General features: G+C 46.5%; 1 protein-coding gene across 16 annotated transcripts in view; it reads left to right on the top strand.

Annotated features, from left to right (window-relative positions):
- The first annotated feature begins 3,852 nt into the window (after positions 1 to 3,852).
- The window catches only part of KLC1 (kinesin light chain 1), a 26,412-nt gene continuing 9,308 nt past the window's right edge, over positions 3,853 to 20,956 (top strand). For 2 of the 16 annotated variants that reach the window (XR_014148264.1, XR_014148266.1), the window contains exons 1-8: positions 3,948 to 4,241; positions 4,869 to 4,970; positions 6,345 to 6,518; positions 6,663 to 6,762; positions 9,804 to 9,853; positions 9,933 to 10,000; positions 10,575 to 10,683; positions 13,407 to 13,541. Coding sequence is in view for 9 of the 16 variants with exons in the window: in XM_081829829.1 (XP_081685955.1) it covers positions 4,134 to 4,241; positions 4,869 to 4,970; positions 6,345 to 6,518; positions 6,663 to 6,762; positions 9,804 to 9,853; positions 9,933 to 10,000; positions 10,575 to 10,683; positions 13,407 to 13,568; positions 20,011 to 20,141 (1,004 nt within the window). In the remaining 7 variants the exon portion in view is untranslated. Of the gene's footprint in view, positions 4,242 to 4,868; positions 4,971 to 6,344; positions 6,519 to 6,662; positions 6,763 to 9,803; positions 9,854 to 9,932; positions 10,001 to 10,574; positions 10,684 to 13,406; positions 13,569 to 17,681; positions 17,733 to 18,431; positions 19,022 to 20,010; positions 20,142 to 20,956 lie in introns of those variants that run through there. The other 14 variants (XM_081829834.1, XM_081829833.1, XM_081829838.1 and 11 more) reach the window with 14 other exon arrangements.

Here is a 20,956-nt window from a genome sequence, read left to right as displayed (position 1 = left end):
TGTCCCCTGGTTTCGCTCCTTCTGAGGAACTTGCCCCCAGTATGTCCCCTGGTTTCGCTCCTTCTGAGGAACTTGCCCCCAGTATGTTTCCATAAACCTGTGTGAGCCCACTTCGCCAGCTTCATCGGCCACGTCTCTTCACACAGCCAGGGGTTAAATTCAAAATATTTAGCAAGCTCTGTGGCAGAGTATCTCACCCTGTGGAACGGATGCTGCCCGAAACCACCCAGGGCAGCCTTTAGAATAGCCCAAACGCACCCCTCACTCGGGTCAAACTAAATTCTTAACTTTTTCCACCAGACTCTGTGTACCAGGTTTCTTTTGTCCAGAATAGCCTTCCCACCCTTCTAGAGCCTTGTTAGCTCTCTCTCCTTTCTTTTTTTTTTTTTTTTTATTTATTCATGAGAGATAGAGAGAGAGGCAGAGGCAGAGGGAGAGGGAGAAGCAGGCTCCCCGCAGAGCAGGGAGCCCGATGCGGGACTCGATCCCAGGACCCTGGGATCATGATCTGAGCCACCCAGGCGCCCAGCTCTCTCTCCTTTCTGAGTGTCAGGTTCCACTTGCCCTTTGCGTCTGTTGTGCCCCCAGAGCCCTTAATCCCTGCTTCTCTTCTGGCGCTTCTCCCTGCACTTGGCGTCGGGGTTATTTGAATTTTGTTCTGTCTTCTCTCAGAACAGTGTCCCTGAAAGTTGGGGACCAGCTTGCGTCCGTGTCCCCACTTCTCACATCACTCTAGCATGCTTCCTCATTGAGGGGCCCTGGGTGAACACGTTGAAGGGGATTAAGGAATTTGCCCTGAGGCACAGAGAGTGATGTGTTGGAGCCCTTTGTGTGTGTCTTTGAACTGAACTCACCTGAATTAGAGCAGATGTGGGTGAGTAGGGACCGAGAAGGGAGAAGTTACTCACAGCAGGATTGGTTTGCTGTGGGTTGGGATTACCAGATGCGTGTTTCCTCATTGGTTTGGTTGTCCCCGTTCAACATTTTTGGACACACAAGTGTAGGTCAGACTGGGCTGGTTCCCGTGAGGCCCTAGAGATGAAGGAACATATGGTTCCTGTCCTTGGGAGAAAGCCGAACGTTGAATTTAAAGTCAGGAGAGTTCAGGTTGTGTCTCTGCTAGACGGCCACAAGACAGAGGATGTTGTCCAGAGCCCTTAGCTTTTCTGAGCCTCAGTTTTCTTAAATCTGAAATGGAGACGGTTATACTATCCACTCCGAGGTCCAAGGGAGGATTGTAGGGCATGTGACATGTGGTGTCGCCCGGCAGACATGAAATGCTCAAATAGCATTCTCTAAATTGGAACTTACGACCTTGTTTAGAAGATAGGATGTTTACATTCATATGTTGTTATAGAAGGAGAGAGACTGGGTTCTGCTAATAAAATAACGCAAAAGTTTTCATGGAACAGAAAGATTACTTCCAGTTGAGAGGATGAGGGAAGGATTAATGGAAGGGTGGGAGCAGCACTCTAGGGGGCCTCGAAGGATGGGTAGGATTTTAGCACGTGGAGATGGTAACGGGTGTTGTGTGTGTTTGGGGCTTAACTCCTGAACCTAGTTGGCAAAGCTTGACAGCACCTGAAGAACAGTTGCAAGAGATGGGGCAGGGAGAAGCTGGGACTGACCGTGGAGGCCCTGTGGGCAGTGCTGAGAGGTGCTGGTGTGGGGGGCAGCTGGCTCCTCCTTGGGTCTCACCAGAGTCCCTTTGGCATTGTGCGCAGGACAGAATGGCGGCCCGGGCCTGGAGGCAGGGCAGGATCCTAGGGATACGGAGATGGGGTCTGAGCAAGGAGGGGGACAGTGCAGAGGGAGAGGACAGGGAGCGGCTCAGGGAAAAGAAACCAACTGATCCAGCCATTCATAGAGACGAGTGATTTCTTCACGAAACAAAACACCACCAGAAAGAAGGCGGCCTTTCACGCCATGCCCGCAGCCCTGCCCGTGCTCGTCCCGCAGTTAGCCTGCCGTCTTCAGGGTCGGCGTAGCGCACTGTCTCACGGCTAGTCCTGACCTTTTTTGACAGTTTCCCTGTCGATGGACATTTAGGTTATTTGCAGATTTTTACTGTTACGATAGTGTAGGGATTCCTTAGTCACGGGTATTTACATTTAAAATCTTGACGGATGATGCCAGTTTCATTCCAAAAGGTTTTTTAATTTGTATGCACTGGGGCATCTGGTTGGCTCAGTCGGTAGAGCATCCGACTCCTGATCTCAGGGTCGTGAGTTCAAGCCCCCCATTGGGCGTAGAGATCATTAAAATAAATGAAACTTGAAACAGTTTGCACTAACATGAAAATTTCTGGCCAACACTAGATATTATTATTATAAATGAGTTAAATAAAAAATGCATGTAGGGTTGTTGTTGTTCCATGGTCCCACGCTTACCACTGTGTCAGGCAGTGGGAGTTCCGGGGCTTCGCTGCAGTCTGGTGTTTTCCCTTAATGCTCTGGCTGAGGGGTTACTGTGTCAGTCAAAAGTCAAAAAACAAATGGATAGCTCCCTGTATATTCGCATTCATATTCAGGACTGCACCCTGGCCTATGACTCTTCTCACCTTTCTTGTGTTAGGGGACATTTAATTTTAAGCTTTTGGGGGAAGGGCATAATATACTGATAAACATTTTTGGAAGTTTTTCCTTAGATTTTGGATTTTTTTAAGGATCAGTTCCTAAAATGGGTTAGAGTCTACAGTCTACGCCTGGGACCTATTGCCAAACTGCTCCTCAGGAAGGCGGCATCCTGTCCCTGCTTCAGCCTCACCGTCCCCACCAGCGCAGTGTGGCTTGACCCTACACTTCAGTAATGCAGAAGCACAGCATTGTGGTTGCCTTCGTATTTCTCTGATTGGGTATTTTTTGTCATTTGTGTCCTGTGAATCTTCCATCATCTTGCCCATTTTTCTATTAGGATTTTTATGCGTGCAGTAGTACACTTTTGTTTTCATTTTGAGTTTGAATTTCCTGGTGGGCTAGTCAAGTGAGTGCGGGCCCCAGAGCCAGAGTTGCTGGGGCGGGGCTGGTTTTAGTGTGTTCCGGCCGACGGTGACGGTCATCGGTTTGGGGCCATGCCTGAGAACCAGTGCTGTTGCTCTTGGTGTGACCTCACTTTGGCTAATGAATTAAAAGCCTCTGACATTTTAGGGCCCGTCACAGTTTAGAAGAGTGCTCAGTACACCTTGCCTCATTTAGCTGCCACACGCTTTTAGGTAGTTCTTGTTGTTACTGGTTATAACCGTCTCTACTATAGTAGTTCTTGAGACTTTCTGTCATACTTGCTGCTTTTCACAAAACATTTGAGCCAGTTTATCATGTGTAGTAGGGTAATTGAAGAAAATAATCTCAATACATTTGGACAGAATTAGTGTGCTTCAGAGGTTACAGAGGGCCATTAACCCTTTCCATGTTATGTAGGGCAGTCTGGCTTCTCCAGGGCAAAGCCTTGCTGGGCAGCTGTTATTACACAGTTAAGGAACGTGTGTGCTCAGTCTCACAGAGCAAATAACTCTGCTGTGATCACATTGTCGGTACACAAACCAAGGAGGGCAGCGGCTGAGGCTGGGCTTTCTGTCTTACTGCAGTCAAAAGCCTCCTCCTTCCTCCTTACTCAAGCAAACGGTGGCAAATTGTGTACCAGATTAAGACATTATAATGTATTTATTTTTAACAAGCTTTTTCATTATACAGGTAGCATATCATTAGCTTCTTGGAGCAACTCTGTGAGTTAGGTAATACACTTCCTAGATGGGTCGTTGGGGACTGTGGGAGGCTGCTTAATATCCCAAAGCCTTGTAGCCATTAACTGGCAGAGCCTGGGCTCAGACCCTGGGGTCCGTTTTGTCTGATAGCAGGTGAAGCTCTGGCCGAGCTTCTGGACCAGCTCCCGTACTCTGTGTGGTGTAGGGGCAGTGTCGTCCCCATGACCTGGAGGGGAGGGCCAGGTTCCAAAGCTAATCGGGCCTGATTCCAAGCTCACATTATTGGTAGAGTCTTTTTCTTCTACGCTAGAGGTGTTTTTAATCGTTTTAATAGTGGACTTTTATTTTTTAAATAGCTCAAACTTAACTCTTATTTCTGTAGTTTCAAAATTACATTTTAAAAAGACGTAGTAAGTTATATCCAAAACACTTAATGTATGTTTTTCAATTTAGAGACCAGAATAAATACAAAGATGCCGCTAATCTACTGAACGATGCCTTGGCCATCCGTGAGAAAACTTTGGGCAAAGATCATCCCGCGGTGTGTATATCTGGTTCTTTCCTTCTTTTTATATTTCATTTTCCCTAATATATTTTTTTATCCAACTCATTTTAATATTAAACTCAACAGGGAAGGTTTAAGAGCTGCCTTTTCACTAGATGGCGCAGGTAGGACTCTTCACTTACTCAGAACCAGTGCTGAGCTTCGGGGCTGGTGGCTCTGATGTTCAGCCTGTGTCAGCACGCACAGTTAACTTGTTCATCGTCGCCGCTTCACGTGGATCACGTACTGTATTTTTTTTATCCTAAATCAGATTGCATGTACTTCTGTAAATTTTTCTCTAAAGAATTTATATTGTCTTTTTCTTAAAATCTGGCCAGATTTGCAAACAGATCTGTGTTTGGGTTGGCTTTGTGGCTTCCAGTGAAATTAAAAAATCAAGATCACGGTGTTATTGTTGATTGTTTAATTTTAGTATTCTCCAATTTACTTTGTATAATCTGTAGTGTATAGTGAATTGCTCTTTTGCTTTTAACTGAAGTCCTGTTCCTTCACTTAGTGGAGAGCACTTCACTGTGCAACCTGGATATTGATGAGCATGTGATATCTGAAGTCCTGTCTGTTGCTGTTGTTTACCATTCTCTGCTCTTCCCTCTGTGTTGGCAGGTGGCAGCAACTCTGAATAACCTCGCAGTTCTTTATGGCAAAAGAGGGAAGTACAAAGAGGCCGAACCGCTGTGTAAAAGAGCTCTGGAGATCAGAGAAAAGGTGCGGGCAAAGGAAGGGTGCTCATTGTCTTGAGATGCAGTGTTTTAAGTTTTGAGGAATGACCACTGTGGTATATTATGACTGGCCATTTACTGAAAATAACTCATTTGATGAAGGATGAGATGGACAGCCCACAAAACACAGGCAGATGAGCCCATTCAGACCGGTGTTTAAGAGGAGTGAGTGGGTGTTCAGGGGCACCTGGGTGGCTCAGTCACAAGCGTCCGAGTCTTGGTTTTGGCTCAGGTCGTGATCTCAGGGTCGTGAGATCGAGCCCTGCATCGAGCTCTGCGCACAGTGCGGAGTCTGCTTGAGATTCTCTGCCCCTCCTGCCCACGCGCACACGCTGCTCTCTCTCTCTCAAAAATAAATAAATCTTAAAAAAAAAAAAAAAAAAGGAGTGGGTTCAGTCTTCGTGCCCTCCCGGCCTGATGTGGCCTAGAAATGACTGCAGGAGGAGGAGCTCCTGAGGACTGGACGTGGAGAAGGAGAAACAGGCTTCCCGCGGAGCAGGGAGCCCGATGCGGGGCTCGATCCCAGGACCCTGGGATCATGACCTGAGCCGAAGGCAGACGCTTAATGACTGAGCCACCCAGGCGCCCCGGTGTCATGGGTATTCATGCCAGCCGCTGCAGCCTCTGCTAATTAGGTGTTGGGGAAAATGTGGCTTGTTAATCTCAGCAGGCGGGAGGCTCCGGTGTTAAGTCCAGGCCATGAATGACCAGGGGTGGTATTTTTAATTGGTATTTTCTGTGATTATTTACCAGTAATACTGCGAGACATTTAATTTTTGGCCATATGGCAAGGAATTGGGAAAGGGGAAATAAAAGGGGCTCATCATCAAATTATGCAGGAAAACTTTTCTCATGCCACCATCTGCATGATATTTATGAATTAAAATGGTCAGATTTTGAGTGCAGAGGACCTCTGGGTCTTAGTGGGAAGGTATATGTAGGCTGAATGCAAGAGCTGAAGATTCCCTTTGAATGCTTGCACGCATAGGGAAGAGTCTTGTGTGATAGCTCAAGTCAGAAAGGGCTCTTCCAGAACTTGGGGGTCATACTGACATAACCTTTATACAACCATTTCCTGGTTTCAGGCTGTGCATACTAATGCCCCCTGTGCCAGTCCCCGTGTGGGCTACTGTAAGGATGAAAAGTTGAGAGTGTGTAGGGAGATCAGTACAGTCTCCTCCCACCTGCCAAGAGTATGAGTTCTGGCTGTTTTTCTTAGTGCAGAGCACGGGACTGTGAGCCTGGACGTTGGGCACAGCCATGTTTGTGTTGAGAAGGACCCTTCTCATAGTGGGTGGAGAACGGACTGGATGGCACTGAAACAGATCGGCGTTTCTGATACACACTTTTTTGTTCCCAGGTTTTGGGAAAGGATCACCCCGACGTTGCCAAGCAGTTAAATAACTTGGCCTTACTGTGCCAGAATCAGGGCAAGTACGAGGAAGTAGAATATTATTATCAAAGAGCCCTCGAGATCTACCAAACAAAACTGGGGCCCGATGACCCCAATGTGGCCAAAACGAAAAATAACCTGGTACGTGGACAGAGGTGCAGTCTGGGTAGAGCCAGAACTGCTTCCTTTTTTGAACTCTGAGCTTTGTTTTGTCATTTAACCTGTAGATAAGAATGTGTGTTTCATTTACATATGAAGTTACTGAGTACTTTATTTTATTTTAAGGCATCCTGCTATCTGAAGCAAGGAAAATTCAAGCAAGCAGAAACACTGTACAAAGAGATTCTCACTCGTGCACACGAAAGGGAGTTTGGTTCTGTAGATGGTAAGGACTATACTACCGCTTCTAAGCAGACACGGTTGTTAGGATGCATTAAAAATGGTGATTTCCAGCTGGAACTTGGTAATACCCAAGTCATCATCATATTTTTTTTTTTTTTAAAGATTTTATTTATTTATTTGAGAGAGAGAATGAGAGAGAGAGCACATGAGAGAGGGGAGGGTCAGAGGCAGAAGCAGACTCCCTGCCAAGCAGGGAGCCTGATGCGGGACTCGATCCACGGACTCCAGGATCATGACCTGAGCCGAAGGCAGTCGCTTAACCAACTGAGCCACCCAGGCGCCCATCATCATATTTTTAAGGTAGAATTCAGTTTGAATTTTAGAAATCATTTTGCAGATAGCGCTGAGAGGAGAGGATGTGGCACAGTCTGAGTGGTCATAGGCTCATTCATTCATCTACCATCCAACACGGTGAACACCTGCATCCTTGCCCTGGTCACCAATTACTCAGTGGGGTCGCGTGCCTTGTGGTCAGGGGTGATGGGCCACCTGCCCCACATCTCTCTGAGTTGCCCTCTCCAGAGTCCAGACTTGCTTTGTGCAGAACTCAGAGCACCAACTCCAGAAAGCCTCTCTGGAGGCATCAGCACTTCCTGGAATTATTCTGTCATCCTGGTTCTCAAATTGCCGGCAGGGACCAGAAGTATCCGCACCATGTGTGACCTGTCAGAAATACAAATGGTTGACCCCATCCCAGGCCTGCTGGGTTATTTGTCTAAAAGAGCCAAGGCCTGTCTCCATATTCCTTAGGTACTTAATATACAGTTTTGGAATAAATATAGGATTTAAAGTGCTCAGTAAAACAATGCGTGTGTATTACATAAGGCATTTCCCCCCTGCATCAGGTGTTACATAAGGCTTTCGGAATGAGGACAGTTGTTACTGCTGTGCAGGAAACCTCAGGATGCGTAGGGAAAGAGGTTTTGCTGAATGTTTTCATTTATAGAGTTTCTAGAAACCACTTGTGAAAAATCTTTGAAGCGTGTTAGGTTTTTTTCCCTCTGTTAATAAGTGGAACAGTAAATCTCTTTTTATTCTCAGAACACAGTAATGCCCCAGGCTCACCATTGTGAGCATGGATTCTGTTTGCAGTTGTTGTGGGCTGGGGCAAATATCCTCACCTAACTGCAGAGGCCATGTGGATTTTGTAGTGATTCCAGGGCATTTCCTTAATGCTGCTTTTAAAAAATTCTGTTCTTGGGGAATACTTATTCCCTTATGATTTGCTAGCTGCTTTTTGATAAAAATAGTAGCATGAAGTCCAGTTGAGTTCTAGTTAAAAGCAGTTTTCCTGTATTTGGATTTGCCCTCCATACAAATGTTTAAACATAGGACAGAAGTCATTTTTTCTTTCAGCAAGATGCAGAAGTGTCCTATTGCTGTCAGCGTGTGACCTTCAGTCTCCCAGGGGCCTCTGCTGCTCACAGTGCGCACACTCAGTGCGTCACCTGCTGGGTTGTCTGGGAATCATGCCCTGTTAGCTTGCTGTGCACTTGGCTGTTCTAGCAATAGAATTATTTCAGTAAAGCTCTGACTGCACTCACAGTACTATTAGTAAGCTTTATATACCATTCACTCTCCTAGAACCAATATTTGAAATGGGTTTTCATTTTCTTCTGTGACATGGCAAGTGATAATCATACAACTAGCTATGTACTAGTCTTTCCAAGAGGCGGTCTTAGTGTGTAATCACGTTTAATTTTCTGAACAGCCCAGTGAAGTGGGTCAAACCTTTACCCGTTTTAGGAGTGAGGACACTGTAGATGAAGTGACTGGTCCAAGGTTTGGTTGTTAGTGAGTGGCTGGACTGGGTGTGAGCACAGGTTTCTTCCCCTGGAAACTGAAATAGGTCCTCATTGCGAGAATCCTTGAAAATTCATGCAGAGATAGCACGTGAAAATCACCAATGATTTCAGCACCTAGATACATTTTTTAACATTTGTGTCTTTCTGTGCTGATTGATTTACATATTTAAAACCATATTTTACATATAGTCATGTATACTTATCTTCCCTACTTGTACCTCAGGTATTTTTCTTTCTTTTTTTTAAAGATTTTATTTATTTGACAGAGACACGGCGAGAGAGGGAACACCACAAGCAGGGGGAGTGGGAGAGGGAGAAGCAGGCTTCCTGCAGAGCAGGGAGCCTGATGCGGGGCTCGATCCCAGGACCCCGGGATCACGACCTGAGCCGAAGGCAGAGGCCCAACAACTGAGCCACCCAGGCGCCCCACCTCAAGTATTTTTCATAGCATAAAAATTTTTCAGAAATTTCACTTTTGAGATTGCTTGTTCTCCATGGTGTGGGCACACTGGTTGTTTAGAAACTTTAGATGGAGTGGTATGGTTAAGGTTCTCAAAAGTTAAGACTTTAAGAGAATATTGATTAGTATCTTTCTCCACTTTGCTCCCGGCATCTTACCCTTTTTTTTTTTTTAAAGATTTTATTTATTCACTTGAGACACAGAGATACAGAGAGGGAGAGAGAGAGCATGAGCAGGGAGAGAGGTAGAGGGAGGAGGAGAAGCAGGCTCCCCGCTGAGCCAGGAGCCTGATGTGGGGCTCGATCCCAGGACCCTGGGATCATGACCTGAGCCGAAGGCAGATGCTTAACCATCTGAGCCACCCAGGCACCCCGCATCTTACCCTTTTTTTAGACTTTTGTTTAATGCTGCCTTTCTCAAATTCTAAATACTGCCCAGCGTTCTGTGAGCATTCTAGCATTAGAAGTCTCATCGTAGGGGCCCAAGCGTTTGTCAGCATCTTTGACGGCTGCCTGCCCTGTGTAGGTAGGTTGGATTGTGTGTCTTCTGTTGACAGCGCTGCATGTGAACGGCCATCTGCTTGTTTCTTCCGCCCTCATAGGCTCCACCGTGAACTTCCTCTGTCCAAGTTGTAAGAAGTAACACCTGAGAAGGATCACATGAGAAACAAAAACCTTGCAATCATTGAAACTTGACAGCCTCTACTCAGTGGGCCCTATCATGCTTCAATTTTATAGTATGTTATTTTTTCTCCCCTAGATGAAAATAAACCCATTTGGATGCATGCTGAAGAAAGAGAAGAATGCAAAGTAAGAATACACTGTTTTGGGAGATTGTCTAAATTGAATATATTGCTTTAAAGATAATTATTCACTTGTTATATTTTAGGGAAAGCAAAAGGACGGGACATCTTTTGGAGAGTATGGCGGTTGGTACAAAGCCTGCAAAGTTGATAGGTATGTCTTTTTTTCTTTAAGATTTTTTTTTATTTTAGATAGAGCAAGAGCGAGTGAGTGAGCAGGGGGAGGGGCAGACAAGGAGGGAGAGGGACAAGTGGACTCCACACTGAGCGCAGAGCCTGACACGGTGCTCGATCTCACAACCCTGAGATCATGACCTGAGCTGAAATCAAAGAGTTGGATGCTCAACTGACTGAGCCACCCAGGTGCCCTGATAGGTATGTCCTTTTAACTGAAGAAACAGAACTGCCCTGGAAGGTGCTAGTGCTTTAAGGGCAGCTTGTAAATGACTGAACGTGGAAGTTCCTCCAGGTGGTGCGTGTGCACAGCCCCGTAACTTTGTAGGTGAGGTAACGTACCTACACACAGCTCACTGAAGTATAGATGAAGCACAGGGTCTGTCCGTTACGGAAGAAGAACTTACTAGAACTTTACAATTAAAGTACTGTAGAAATTTCAAAAATATTTCTCACAAACTTATGTCTGTTAGTGCTTTAGATTTTGTGCTATTGATAGTAGTTGTTCTAAAACTTGTATTTAATAGTTCTGTGTATCCTGTGCTTTCTTACAGTCCGACTGTTACAACTACTTTGAAAAACCTTGGGGCACTTTACAGACGTCAGGGCAAATTTGAAGCTGCAGAAACATTGGAAGAAGCAGCCATGAGGTCCCGTAAACAGGTCAGTGACCTGCCTTCTGTTTTTAACTCACCTGTTAGACCTTTGAGTGTAATGACTCTTTTATGTAACTTGTCGAGAGCTTGATTTAGAAGTAGGAAATATTTAATATTTTAGTTTGCACAAAGAAAATGATATTGTTTAAGAGACCGTAACTATGACGCCGAAAGCATAAGCAGCAAAAGAAAAACTCGATCAGTTAGATTCACCAAAATTAGAAATGTTTGTGCGGGGCGCCTGGGTGGCTCAGTCGTTAAGCGTCTGCCTTCAGCTCAGGTCATGATCCCAGGGTCCTGGGATCGAGCCCCGCATCGGGCTCCCTGCTCAGCGGGAGGCCTGCTTCTCCCTCTCCCACTCCCCCTGCTTGTGTTCCTGCTCTATCTCTCTCTCTGTCAAATAAATAAAATGAAATCTTCTTAAAAAAAAAAAAAGAAATGTTTGTGCGTTTAGGACACTATCAAGAAAGTGAAGACACCCACAGAAATGGGTGGGAGTATTTGCAAATCACATCTGATGAGGACCTAGTATCCAGAATATATAAAGACAGAAGGATCTCCTAGTTTAAAAATGAGCAAAGGAGGGGCGCCTGGGTAGCTCAGTTGGTTAAGCGACTGCCTTCGGCTCAGGTCATGATCCCAGGGTCCTGGGATCGAGTCCCACATCGGGCTCCCTGCTCGGCGGGAGGCCTGCTTCTCCCTCTCCTACTCCCCCTGCTTGTGTTCCCTCTCTCACTGTGTCTCTCTCTGTCAAATAAATAAATAAAAAATAAAATCTTTAAAAATGAGCAAAGGAGCTAAATAGACATTTCTCTGAAGATGGCACACGAATGCCCACAAGCACATGAAAAGATATCAGCGTCCTTCGTCATTAGGGAAATGCAAATCAGACTGCAGCAAGATACCACTTCACACCCAAGAGGATGGCGTGAATCAAAAAGCAGACAAAGTCGCAGGTGTGAGGGACGGACGGAGCACTGGGAACTCCCGGGTGCCGCCGGTGGGGGTGTAGTTGGATGGTGCGGACCCCGTGGCTGCTTCGGAAGGTAAACGTACAGCTGCCGAAGCGCTTTCCTCCCTCCGCTGAGAGGTTATAGTTAGGCTGAGATGCTGTTTGTGAGGAAACGCGGAAAAGGCCTACTTGTTGCCCTGTAAGGAGGAGGTTTCAGAGTAATGAGTAAATGTATTGCTCTGCATGCGTGTGTGTGTCCCTGTGTATAAACAGGTAAAACTATGAAGAGGACAGGTGTGGTTTCGGTTTCTATTTTGAGGATTGGAGAGGCAGGTGTGAGTTTTTCCCTTCCTCAGTGGTTTAGATGTTGGTGCTGACCACTGTTTGGGATTAAAATTACCCACATATGCCTGAGAATTCTTCTCTTTCGAAAGAGTCCATGCGGAATGATGAGAGCAGACCCGGTGGAGGTCGTAGCCCCAGCAGAGCCCGTCTTCAGTCCCGTCATCCTTCGGGGGTCTTCTGACTCTGGAGGGCTGCGTTGGGGAGAGCGCCTTGGGGCGTCGGCAGCCCTGCCGGGGGTCTGGCTGTGCGAGCGCCGCTCCGGGGTGGAGGGTGGCTTAGGCGGTCTTGGTGCCCACCTGGTTCTGGAGTGCGGTGGCCACTCATCTACAGGAGTCGTGCCCACAGTTCGGGCTTCGTTTTCAAGTGCTGGGATGGTGTGTATCAAACGAGCCGAGTCTGGGGGATCAGGAGTTGTAGAAATTTATTTGTTTGTTTTAAAGATTTTATTTATTTATTTGACAGAGACACAGCGAGAGAGGGAACACAAGCAGAGGGAGTGGGAGAGGGAGAAGCAGGCTTCCCAAGGAGCAGGGAGCCCGACGCGGGACTCAATCCCAGGACCCTGGGGTCATGACCCGAGCCGAAGGCAGACGCTTAACCATCTGAGCCCCCCAGGCGCCCCAGGGGTTGTAGAAATGTAAAGGAAGGTCTGTGCTCTACCGGGAACGGTGTCCTCCTGCCGGGTGAGGGCCCACAGTCGGCCTTACCGTCAAGTCACAGCGGTACACCGTGTGCCGGAGGGGTGTGCCTTTCAAGGAGGACACTATGGAAGTCGGTACCAGTGCCACTTGCCCCAGCTGCTGGGCTTAAAATCCCAGTTAGAATATGGAACGTGCTGCGTCTGGGTCATTCGAACTGAAACGCACGTGGAGAGCAGTCTCTGCCGTGTTGTAGCTCAGCGATGTTTTAGCTCGAGCGTGCGCGGGCCCTCCGTGCCGAAGTGAGGTGAGAGCTTGGAGCTCTCCTCGCTCCCTGACGTGGGCGGGGGGGGCGCGTTGGGGCGTTTTCCCAGCATCCTTCCGTGAGACTTGGCAAGCAGAGAAGTGGAGAGAATTGTACGCTTGTGTGCCTGCCTCCCCCCAGATCCCGTCACGAATGTTCATTGCTCTCGGGCACATCACCTCCATCGCTCTGTCCACCAGGCCTCTTCTGGGCAGAGCATTTCAATTTTGTATACATCCGTACGTTTCCTTGTAAATACTTTAAGTGTGCAAATCACTCACGGGGGCCCAATATTTGTTTTCTTTTTTAAATTTGACGTAAACTTTACAGAGGGTGAAATGTGTAAGTCTTAAGTCCGTATTCCTGAGAAGCACTCTTCTGTGTTTAAGGACTGTTTTCGTGTTTTTCTTCCCCCGGGTGAAGCTTAGCTGTCTTAGAAACCCTTCATCAAGGTTCAGTTCTAAACCCTTTCCCCCTTGCCTGGCTCCCAGGGTCTTGACAATGTTCACAAACAGAGAGTAGCTGAAGTGCTGAATGACCCTGAGAACATGGAGAAGCGCAGGAGCCGGGAGAGCCTGAACGTGGACGTGGTCAAGTACGAGAGCGGCCCTGACGGAGGGGAGGAAGTGAGTATGAGCGTAGAGTGGAACGGGGTAAGTACAGTACACAGCCGCCAGCGTGCGCAGGCAGGCGCTTGTCTGTCGCCGGGAGGCCGCCTGGGCCACGCTCCCAGCAGGAGTGCTGTCCCGCAGTTTCCTCCGGGCTTACATGCTAGACACTGTCCTTTTTTCAAATTAAGTATGAATTAAGCTTTTTGTAAGTGCTTATCTTCTGCTAATAATGAAGTCTGTTTGTTCAAAGTGGTCATTTTCTTTTCTTTAGGGACCCATGAAAGCTGTTTGGCTTAACTTTGAGCACTTAAATGCTGATTGAGTGTCCTGGTTATTTAGAGCCATAATCCATAACCTGGTTTTATTTTAATGTTAGGATTAGTGTGGCAGAAAACTAACTCGCTTTTTTAACTTACCCATTTTCATTGCTAACTCCAGTGCTCCTAATTTCACTGACCAGGCTGCTGTAGATTTTGTGAGATTTAAATTCCTTAAAGGGAAATGATGTTTCGAACAGAGCTTGTCTCTAGAGAAGAACAGGCTGGGGCAGCTGCTCTGCATGGCCCACCGCGGTGCTGAATGTCCTGTTCCCACTGAGGGTCCCACGGCTCATCTCTCTTCACAGTCCTCTGCCAGAGGTTTTCGGATCCAGAACACGTGCCCGTGTTTGGAACATGTCGCTCCTGGCTCTACCTCTGGGTTTCACTGGTTTGACTTGATGGAGATTTTCACCACTGCTGTTTATCCAGTGGTTGCCAAAGAGCGTGTGGCCTCCTGGACATTTTTTTCTAGTGAACGTTGGTCACACATGGGTAATACTTTTGTATGTTGAGCTGGTGTCTTTGGAATTTTGCTTTTATCAGGGAGAGTTGAATGCAGGATTAGGTGCACGATCAATTTTTTTTTTTTTTTGAAGTCGCAGTAGGTGCAGTTTGATTAGGTAATTGTGCATATGTTTTGCCAAATAGTAATTTTGGGTTTTCCTATGCTCTGTCTTTTTGAATGTATTTATTTTTGGGATTTTCTAATAGCTGGAGTGGTTTGGTAAGGATGAGACATTTTCTACAATAATGGTAGTGGCCAAAATTTCAGGGAGAGAGCGTCTTTTTGACTGTCTTTATCTGGCAGCTGCCTTGCTTTGGTGTTTCCTGTGCCAAGACAACCAATCAGCATCTGCTTTGACCATTCTCCCATTGGGCAGTAGTCTAACACATAAATGATGATGGCTAGGCCCTCCTCTCGCCCGCATCTGGCCACACTGTGTACTGTACTCTCCCCATGATTCCTGTTGTCCTGCATGCCTTGTGGAGAGGGTCATGTCCCTTCTCTAGTTTGTAGAAGCCAGGGTGCAGATTTTGACACTCTTGAATGAAGTTCTGGAGGAACTTTCTCTTGAGACAGTATTTCTAGGTCAATCTTTCTGTGCAATCCTATAATAAAATTATTGGCAATGCAGAGTTCTGTTACCATCTTCAAGACTGAGACTCAGGGGTGAGAGAGAGCTGCTTCCCATCCAGTCCGTGGAGGGCTGGTAGGCGGCTTCCTGTCAGGCCTGCTGCCGGAATCACAGAAGCGGCCCCTCCCGAGTGCACGCTTGGCCCTCCTTCCTTTCACATTTCCTCTCTCGCTTTGGACATGCTCTCACTTAGGACACTCACACACGGGGCTTTGGACACCTTTTTACTTGACTCTTGGACACTAGAGGCTTTGCGTCTCTGACAGAATCCATCGCAGGGCTCATCGATTGGCAGTGGTCCACTGGATGAAAGAATCTAGATCCCAGATCTTAGGTCATCCTGTACAGTGGTTCCAAACTCGCTTTGAGCAGCCGAAGGGGCCCTTTCTTCACAGAGAGTCTGAGATCAAGCAGCAGGTGACTCTAGAACTGCCCAGGTTACCCAGGGGATAGCCGCCCGGGCTGGTGTGCTCACCGCCAGGCCCCTGAGGCCCCTGCTCAGGCTCATCCCACCCCTGCCTACGCAGGAGGCCTGGCTCGCAGGTTCTGAGAAGGTGGTGCTGAGCTCTCCCGACATTTGGTTGGAATTTTCATTTTCAAAGCACGCGGTGATTGTTGAAGAGGCAGCACAGGCAGTGTACATGCACACCGGGGTTTGAGTCAGCCTGATTGAGGTGTAGGCACGTGCGACTAAATCTGAGTCCACTGCAGCCCCCGCGTTGGTCTTTGTCCAGGTGTGAGACTAAATGTCTCAGGCCCTCAGAGTGGCAGTGAGGAGCTCCTGCAATGACAAGGCACATGGATGAGAACGGCTGCCGCCCACAGCCATTTACCTGTGTGCAGCGAGGTTCTGGTGCTGGGCAGTCCAGATCAACTGGAAACGGATTGGGAGTTCAGGTGTCAGGGGCTAGACTTGTCATCTGTAATTTCATATTTCAAGTTGTGGGTTCTGTAAAGGTGGCTTCACTGTTCTTACTGGTTTATGTTCTTCTAAGAACTTGTTACACATTTATAATGAGAAAATGCCACCTAGATTTACTTATATTGGGGTTCTGCATTAGATTTTAAGTTTTTTAAAAAGGTTAAGTTTTTAAAAAGTGCTCTTTAAAAAGTTTAAAAACCGCTACTGTAGGGAAAAGCATCGTGTTGCTGTGTGGGGCAGGTGCTCTTTCATTGGGGAGGACGGCAGTCCCGTTCCATTGCCACAGCCGTGTATGTGAGACCGAGCAGGTGTGATTGGTCCCAGCATTCAGAATAACATGTAAAACAGTGAGCAGTGTGGGCAGAGGTCAGGCAGTCCAGGTTCCAGTCGCACCCTGCAGATGGGGGAAGTCTAGGTCAGCACAGATTTCCATGCTGTTAAAATACAAGAAAAGTAGGGTTACTGAATATACTGTAATCATTCATATGAGATTTCTGGATCAAGTTCTTAGGGAAGTGCAATTCTGTTCTATTAAAATATATACTATTAAGGTGGTGATTAAAGAACTTTAAAATGTAACTTCCTCAAACTTATTTTTGTATAAATAGTACACAGAGCTGAAAGTCATTGTCAAGATAAATCCGAGTTCTCTTTTCTGGTCCCCCTAAAAGCGCAAATGCTGTGTGCAAAGGAGTCCTTTCTGGCTAGCTTGGATTCCCTTTACCCTCTGTGCACATGGCTGCCATCCCCTCCGAGGGCTGCTGGGACCATCCCTGGAGCCTGGGCCCCTCGCACACGTGGGAGCCCTGCGCTGCGCGGTTATGAAGTGATCATACTTGCAGCTGTCCCACTAGGGCCCCAGGAAACATCACGCCCTCCATTCTGTCCGTCTTCTCCACTCTGACCTTTTTGTTTCTGACTTGCCAGTTCCTTGCAGGGCCCTTCAGAAGGAGCCTGCCCCACCCGCACCCCGTGTTAGGGCTTGTTTTCCAAAGACACTGAACTCTTGCCCAAGATGACTGAGGAATGGGTTAGTATATGCTGTTAATTAGAAATAAAGTTTTAGTTTTAAAAATTACATTAGGAAGACAACTAGAATATAACAAAGAAAAAATAAAGAACAAATCACCTGAACTCTATAGGTCATAATTATTGCCATGCGTTTTTTAGCCAATACACTACACTATTCATTTCTGTTCAGAAACCCACTTTTTTGATGTAAGTATTCTTTCATGGCAATATAAAGAAGTAGACTGTTTTTGAAAGAGTTACAATGCAGGAGACCTCCCAGCCCTCCAGCTCTTACTGAATAGAAATCCACCGGGGCTTGGGGTGGGTTTCTGCTGTTGTTCCCGCTGGTTCTGGAGGGCGAGTGCAAGGAGAGGGTGGGCAGCCCGCTCCATCACCTCTTCCCTAGCCAGGTGCTGTGTCCGGAGCCCAGCTCCTGTGCACCTGCTGCTGCAGGGGTGAGGGATTGGGCAGGGGGAGAGTGAGTGAGTGAGTGTGTGTGTGTGTGTGTGTGTGTGTGTTTCGCGTGAAGTATGTCTGGGATCTGGTCACTCTCCCATAGCCTGCTGAGTGGCCAGACAGGAATGTTCTAAGTAACACTGCTGTAGTGTAGCAGTGAACTCTGAAATGAACTGCGGGAGGAGGTGTACTGTTTGCAGAATTAACAGTTTAATGTCCTTTTTCTGAAAGAGCAACAAGAACTTATGTTTTCTTGTCCTCCCAACATTCGTGGGGAGTTGGTAACAAATCTTATTTTTCCATTTTAAAGATGAGAAAAATGAAGCTCGGGCTGGTTAAATGACTTGCTGAGCGTCCCATGGTGAGTCAGAGCGGGCGGGGGCTCGGTCCCCGCTGTCCGGGGCTTCATACGAGACCACTGGGGTTCCAGTCTGCTGAGACACGGGGTGCACTGCTGCCTGTGGAAATCCATTTTCTAGAATTAATCTTATTTTGGATTATCAACTGCATGTTTAAAATGTGCTAAAGACTTCTAAAGTCAGTGGTTTCTTCAAGTTTCTGAACTGTCTAAACTGTTAGTGCTTTTAAGAGAAAGTCCTCCCTGATTTCAGAGAGAACTTTATAGTTTAGGGATATAAAACGATTTCTGATGAAGTTAAAGGTTTAATGAATGGCCTCTTCCTGTGTGTAGCCTTTCTTTTGGTCACTGTCGGATGTTTCTCAATGTGGAATCTCCTTTATGTACAGTTACTGGAAAACCTCGTTACAGTAAGTATCATGGAGATTTCCAGCACAGTGCTAATCCATGCTCGAAACTGGAATTTTGTTTTGATGATCAGGAGTGATTAGTCTTGATAACGTAAAAGATAGCATACGGCCCAGTACCTCTTGGTACTGGGCTGATAGAAGCAGGCGGAAGGTCATCCCAAATACTAAAGCGATTAAAAGCGCTGCTGAGATTCGTGACCTAGAAATACTGTAAGCCACGCTGCGGTCAGTGGGGGCTGGCTCTGTTCTCACAACGGTTTCACTGGGCTCTCTCTCCGTTTCTGTCTGACAGGCCTAGCTGCCTCATGTGACGTTCACACTGTGTCCTGCATGACGGGCGGCTCCTCCTCCAGCTTTACTTCTCTCTCCAGTGCTGACTGCTGTGCTTAGCGACCCCTAGGATTCTTGTCAGAGCTCCGCCTCTCTGTGACTGGCCATTCCTTTCGGTGCTGCTGTCCTTTTTGGGGGGTTCCTTATCTCTGTATACATGTAGCTTTGCCAGATATGTACTTAGTAATATAAACTGTGTTAATAAAAACCATTTACTGTGTGATACATGAGTTTAAGAATTAAGAGCGATTAGTTGTTCACTTTGATCAAAGGTAGTTAGAAGTCTCCCGCAGGTGTTAATGCCGTGGCATGACCGTGACCGTTGAATTAGCTAGGCTGTAGGAGTAGGGCATGTGCTGCTCCCGTTGCCCCTCCGAGACCCGGCGGGGCCACCTGCGCCCCGGGCTCTCCCCTTAGGATCTTGCTCCAGTAGCGTTTGCTGTGTAGTCTCTGTGACATTTTGGCAATTTTGCTTTTCTCCACTAATCTTTAAGTGTTCAGTGATTTGTGTATTTGTGTCTTTCTAACTTCTAATAAACTCACTCCAACTGACCCGTGTCTTGGTGTCTGTCTGCCTGGTAGAACTTCTCACTCTTTCCATGGAATGCGGCATTGCGTAGCTTCTTGAAGGAACGGGGCTACTGTTAATCTCACTAAGTGATTCATTCTGAGAATAGAAGTTGCTTATAGACACATTTTTTTCACTCTCTGCTTTTGATTTTCATACCCAGATACTGCCAACTGTTTCACTTGTTAATGCCTGGGCCAGTTACGATGAAAGCTGGACAGTTTTTTACTTGCTTCCTACAAGGTGTCAGAGGGGTTTTAATGGGATGAGCATTTTATTTAATTTTCCAACCACACTTGAAATCAACATTTAATAAAACCGTTTTTTAAAATTTACTAAAGGGGCACCTGGCTGGCTCAGTCGGGAGAGCGTGCAGCTTTTAATCTCAGGGTCGTGAGTGCAAGCCCCACACTGGGTATAGAGAATACTTAGTTACTTACTTACATAAATAAATAAATAAATATTTTAAAATGAAATTTACTGAAGAAGCAGTACATCTAAGTACTGCATGTACACAAAAGTGTTAAAAAAAGAGTTGTCTCTGTCATCTCTCAGTGGTTTGGGTCCAGTACTGTTACATGGACCAGATGCTTCCGTTTTTATTAAACGTAGAATTTGATTTTGGTCATCTTCAAGAAGCAGCGTTAATTTTCTTGAGACTTTTTCTGTGTGTGACCTTTTTTGTTTCAAAACAGCAGGATGATTTTTGGGGATGTTTTTTGTTTGAACTTCATGTTCAGAGGTTTTTCATGATCATTGGACTATCTTGACTAAAATTTAGAATGGATAGATTTCTATTTAAAGTGTATTTATAGACATGGCAAACTGGTAATTTCTGTAGCCACTGTATTGCCAGCAAGTCACAGACAAGTAGGTCAACCGTGATGTGAATTCTTGTTTTCATTCAGCTTTGCTTCTCGGGAGGCCGGGAGAGGACCGTCTGCAGTTTCACATGTGTTCACGTTTCTTTCAGGATGGCACTGGATCTTTAAAGCGCAGTGGTTCCTTTAGCAAACTCCGGGCTTCAATTAGACGCAGCAGTGAGAAGCTGGTTAGGAAGCTGAAGGGAGGAAGTTCTCGAGAGAGTGAGCCAAAGAACCCCGGGTAATTATCTATCTGCAGCCCCTGTTGACCGCCCCGCCGCGCGGCGTCCAGTGGCCCTTCCTCCCCAAGCCGTCCCCGCTGCTCCTCACATGTCCGCCCTGGGGCTGGAGCAGCTCCCGGCCTGTCTCTTCACTTCCTGGAGAAGGAGCTGTGGAGCTTCCTGTGGCGGGGCTCGAAGGGCGGGGGCCTCCCGAACAGACCTGTGCGATTTTGTTGTTGTGGGTTCAGAGGAAGCCTTAGCAGTGACAAGGGGGAGCTTCGGAGGAAAACACGGAGCACATTCACGTGTTTACTCCAGAGAGCTGCTGTTTTCTTTTTTTAAATTAGTACTAGTTTAAATCCTTTGAAATTAGTTTTGAAAATCCTTTTAAAATCATAACGGTAGCCATGACTATATGAGGCTCACAGGTATTAATGTAGGGAGAATAATGTTTTAAATAGAAGGATTACAGATTCAGGACTTTAGTAGAAGGAGTTTCTTTAGGAATTAAAAAAAAAACCAAAAACAGATTTTCCACGTGTTTAAAAGAAGGTGCACTCCTGAGTCTTAGAGTCTTTTGAATGATACCATTGAAGTTGTCGAAGGAATTTGGTTCTGAGGTATTCTGTTCTTTATAAGGTGCACCAGAGTGTTAACAGTCTTTCACCCCCGTTTCTGGGTTATTTCTGATGTAAACGGCATCTTGTTTGGGATGCATTTCTCACAGAGGCACTGTTCTATCAGCTGTTCCGTGAAACTCTGAATTCCTAAGTGGTGCCTTCTTTTTAAAGATTGAGTCTGAGTAAAACTCTGTTGTACAGGTAACTCTGCTTTC

This window comes from Leptonychotes weddellii, chromosome 9, assembly GCF_054177405.1.
Source record: "Leptonychotes weddellii isolate Sample4059 chromosome 9, ASM5417740v2, whole genome shotgun sequence".
Classification (NCBI taxonomy): domain Eukaryota; kingdom Metazoa; phylum Chordata; class Mammalia; order Carnivora; family Phocidae; genus Leptonychotes; species Leptonychotes weddellii.
This window is presented reverse-complemented; position numbering and strand designations above follow the sequence as displayed.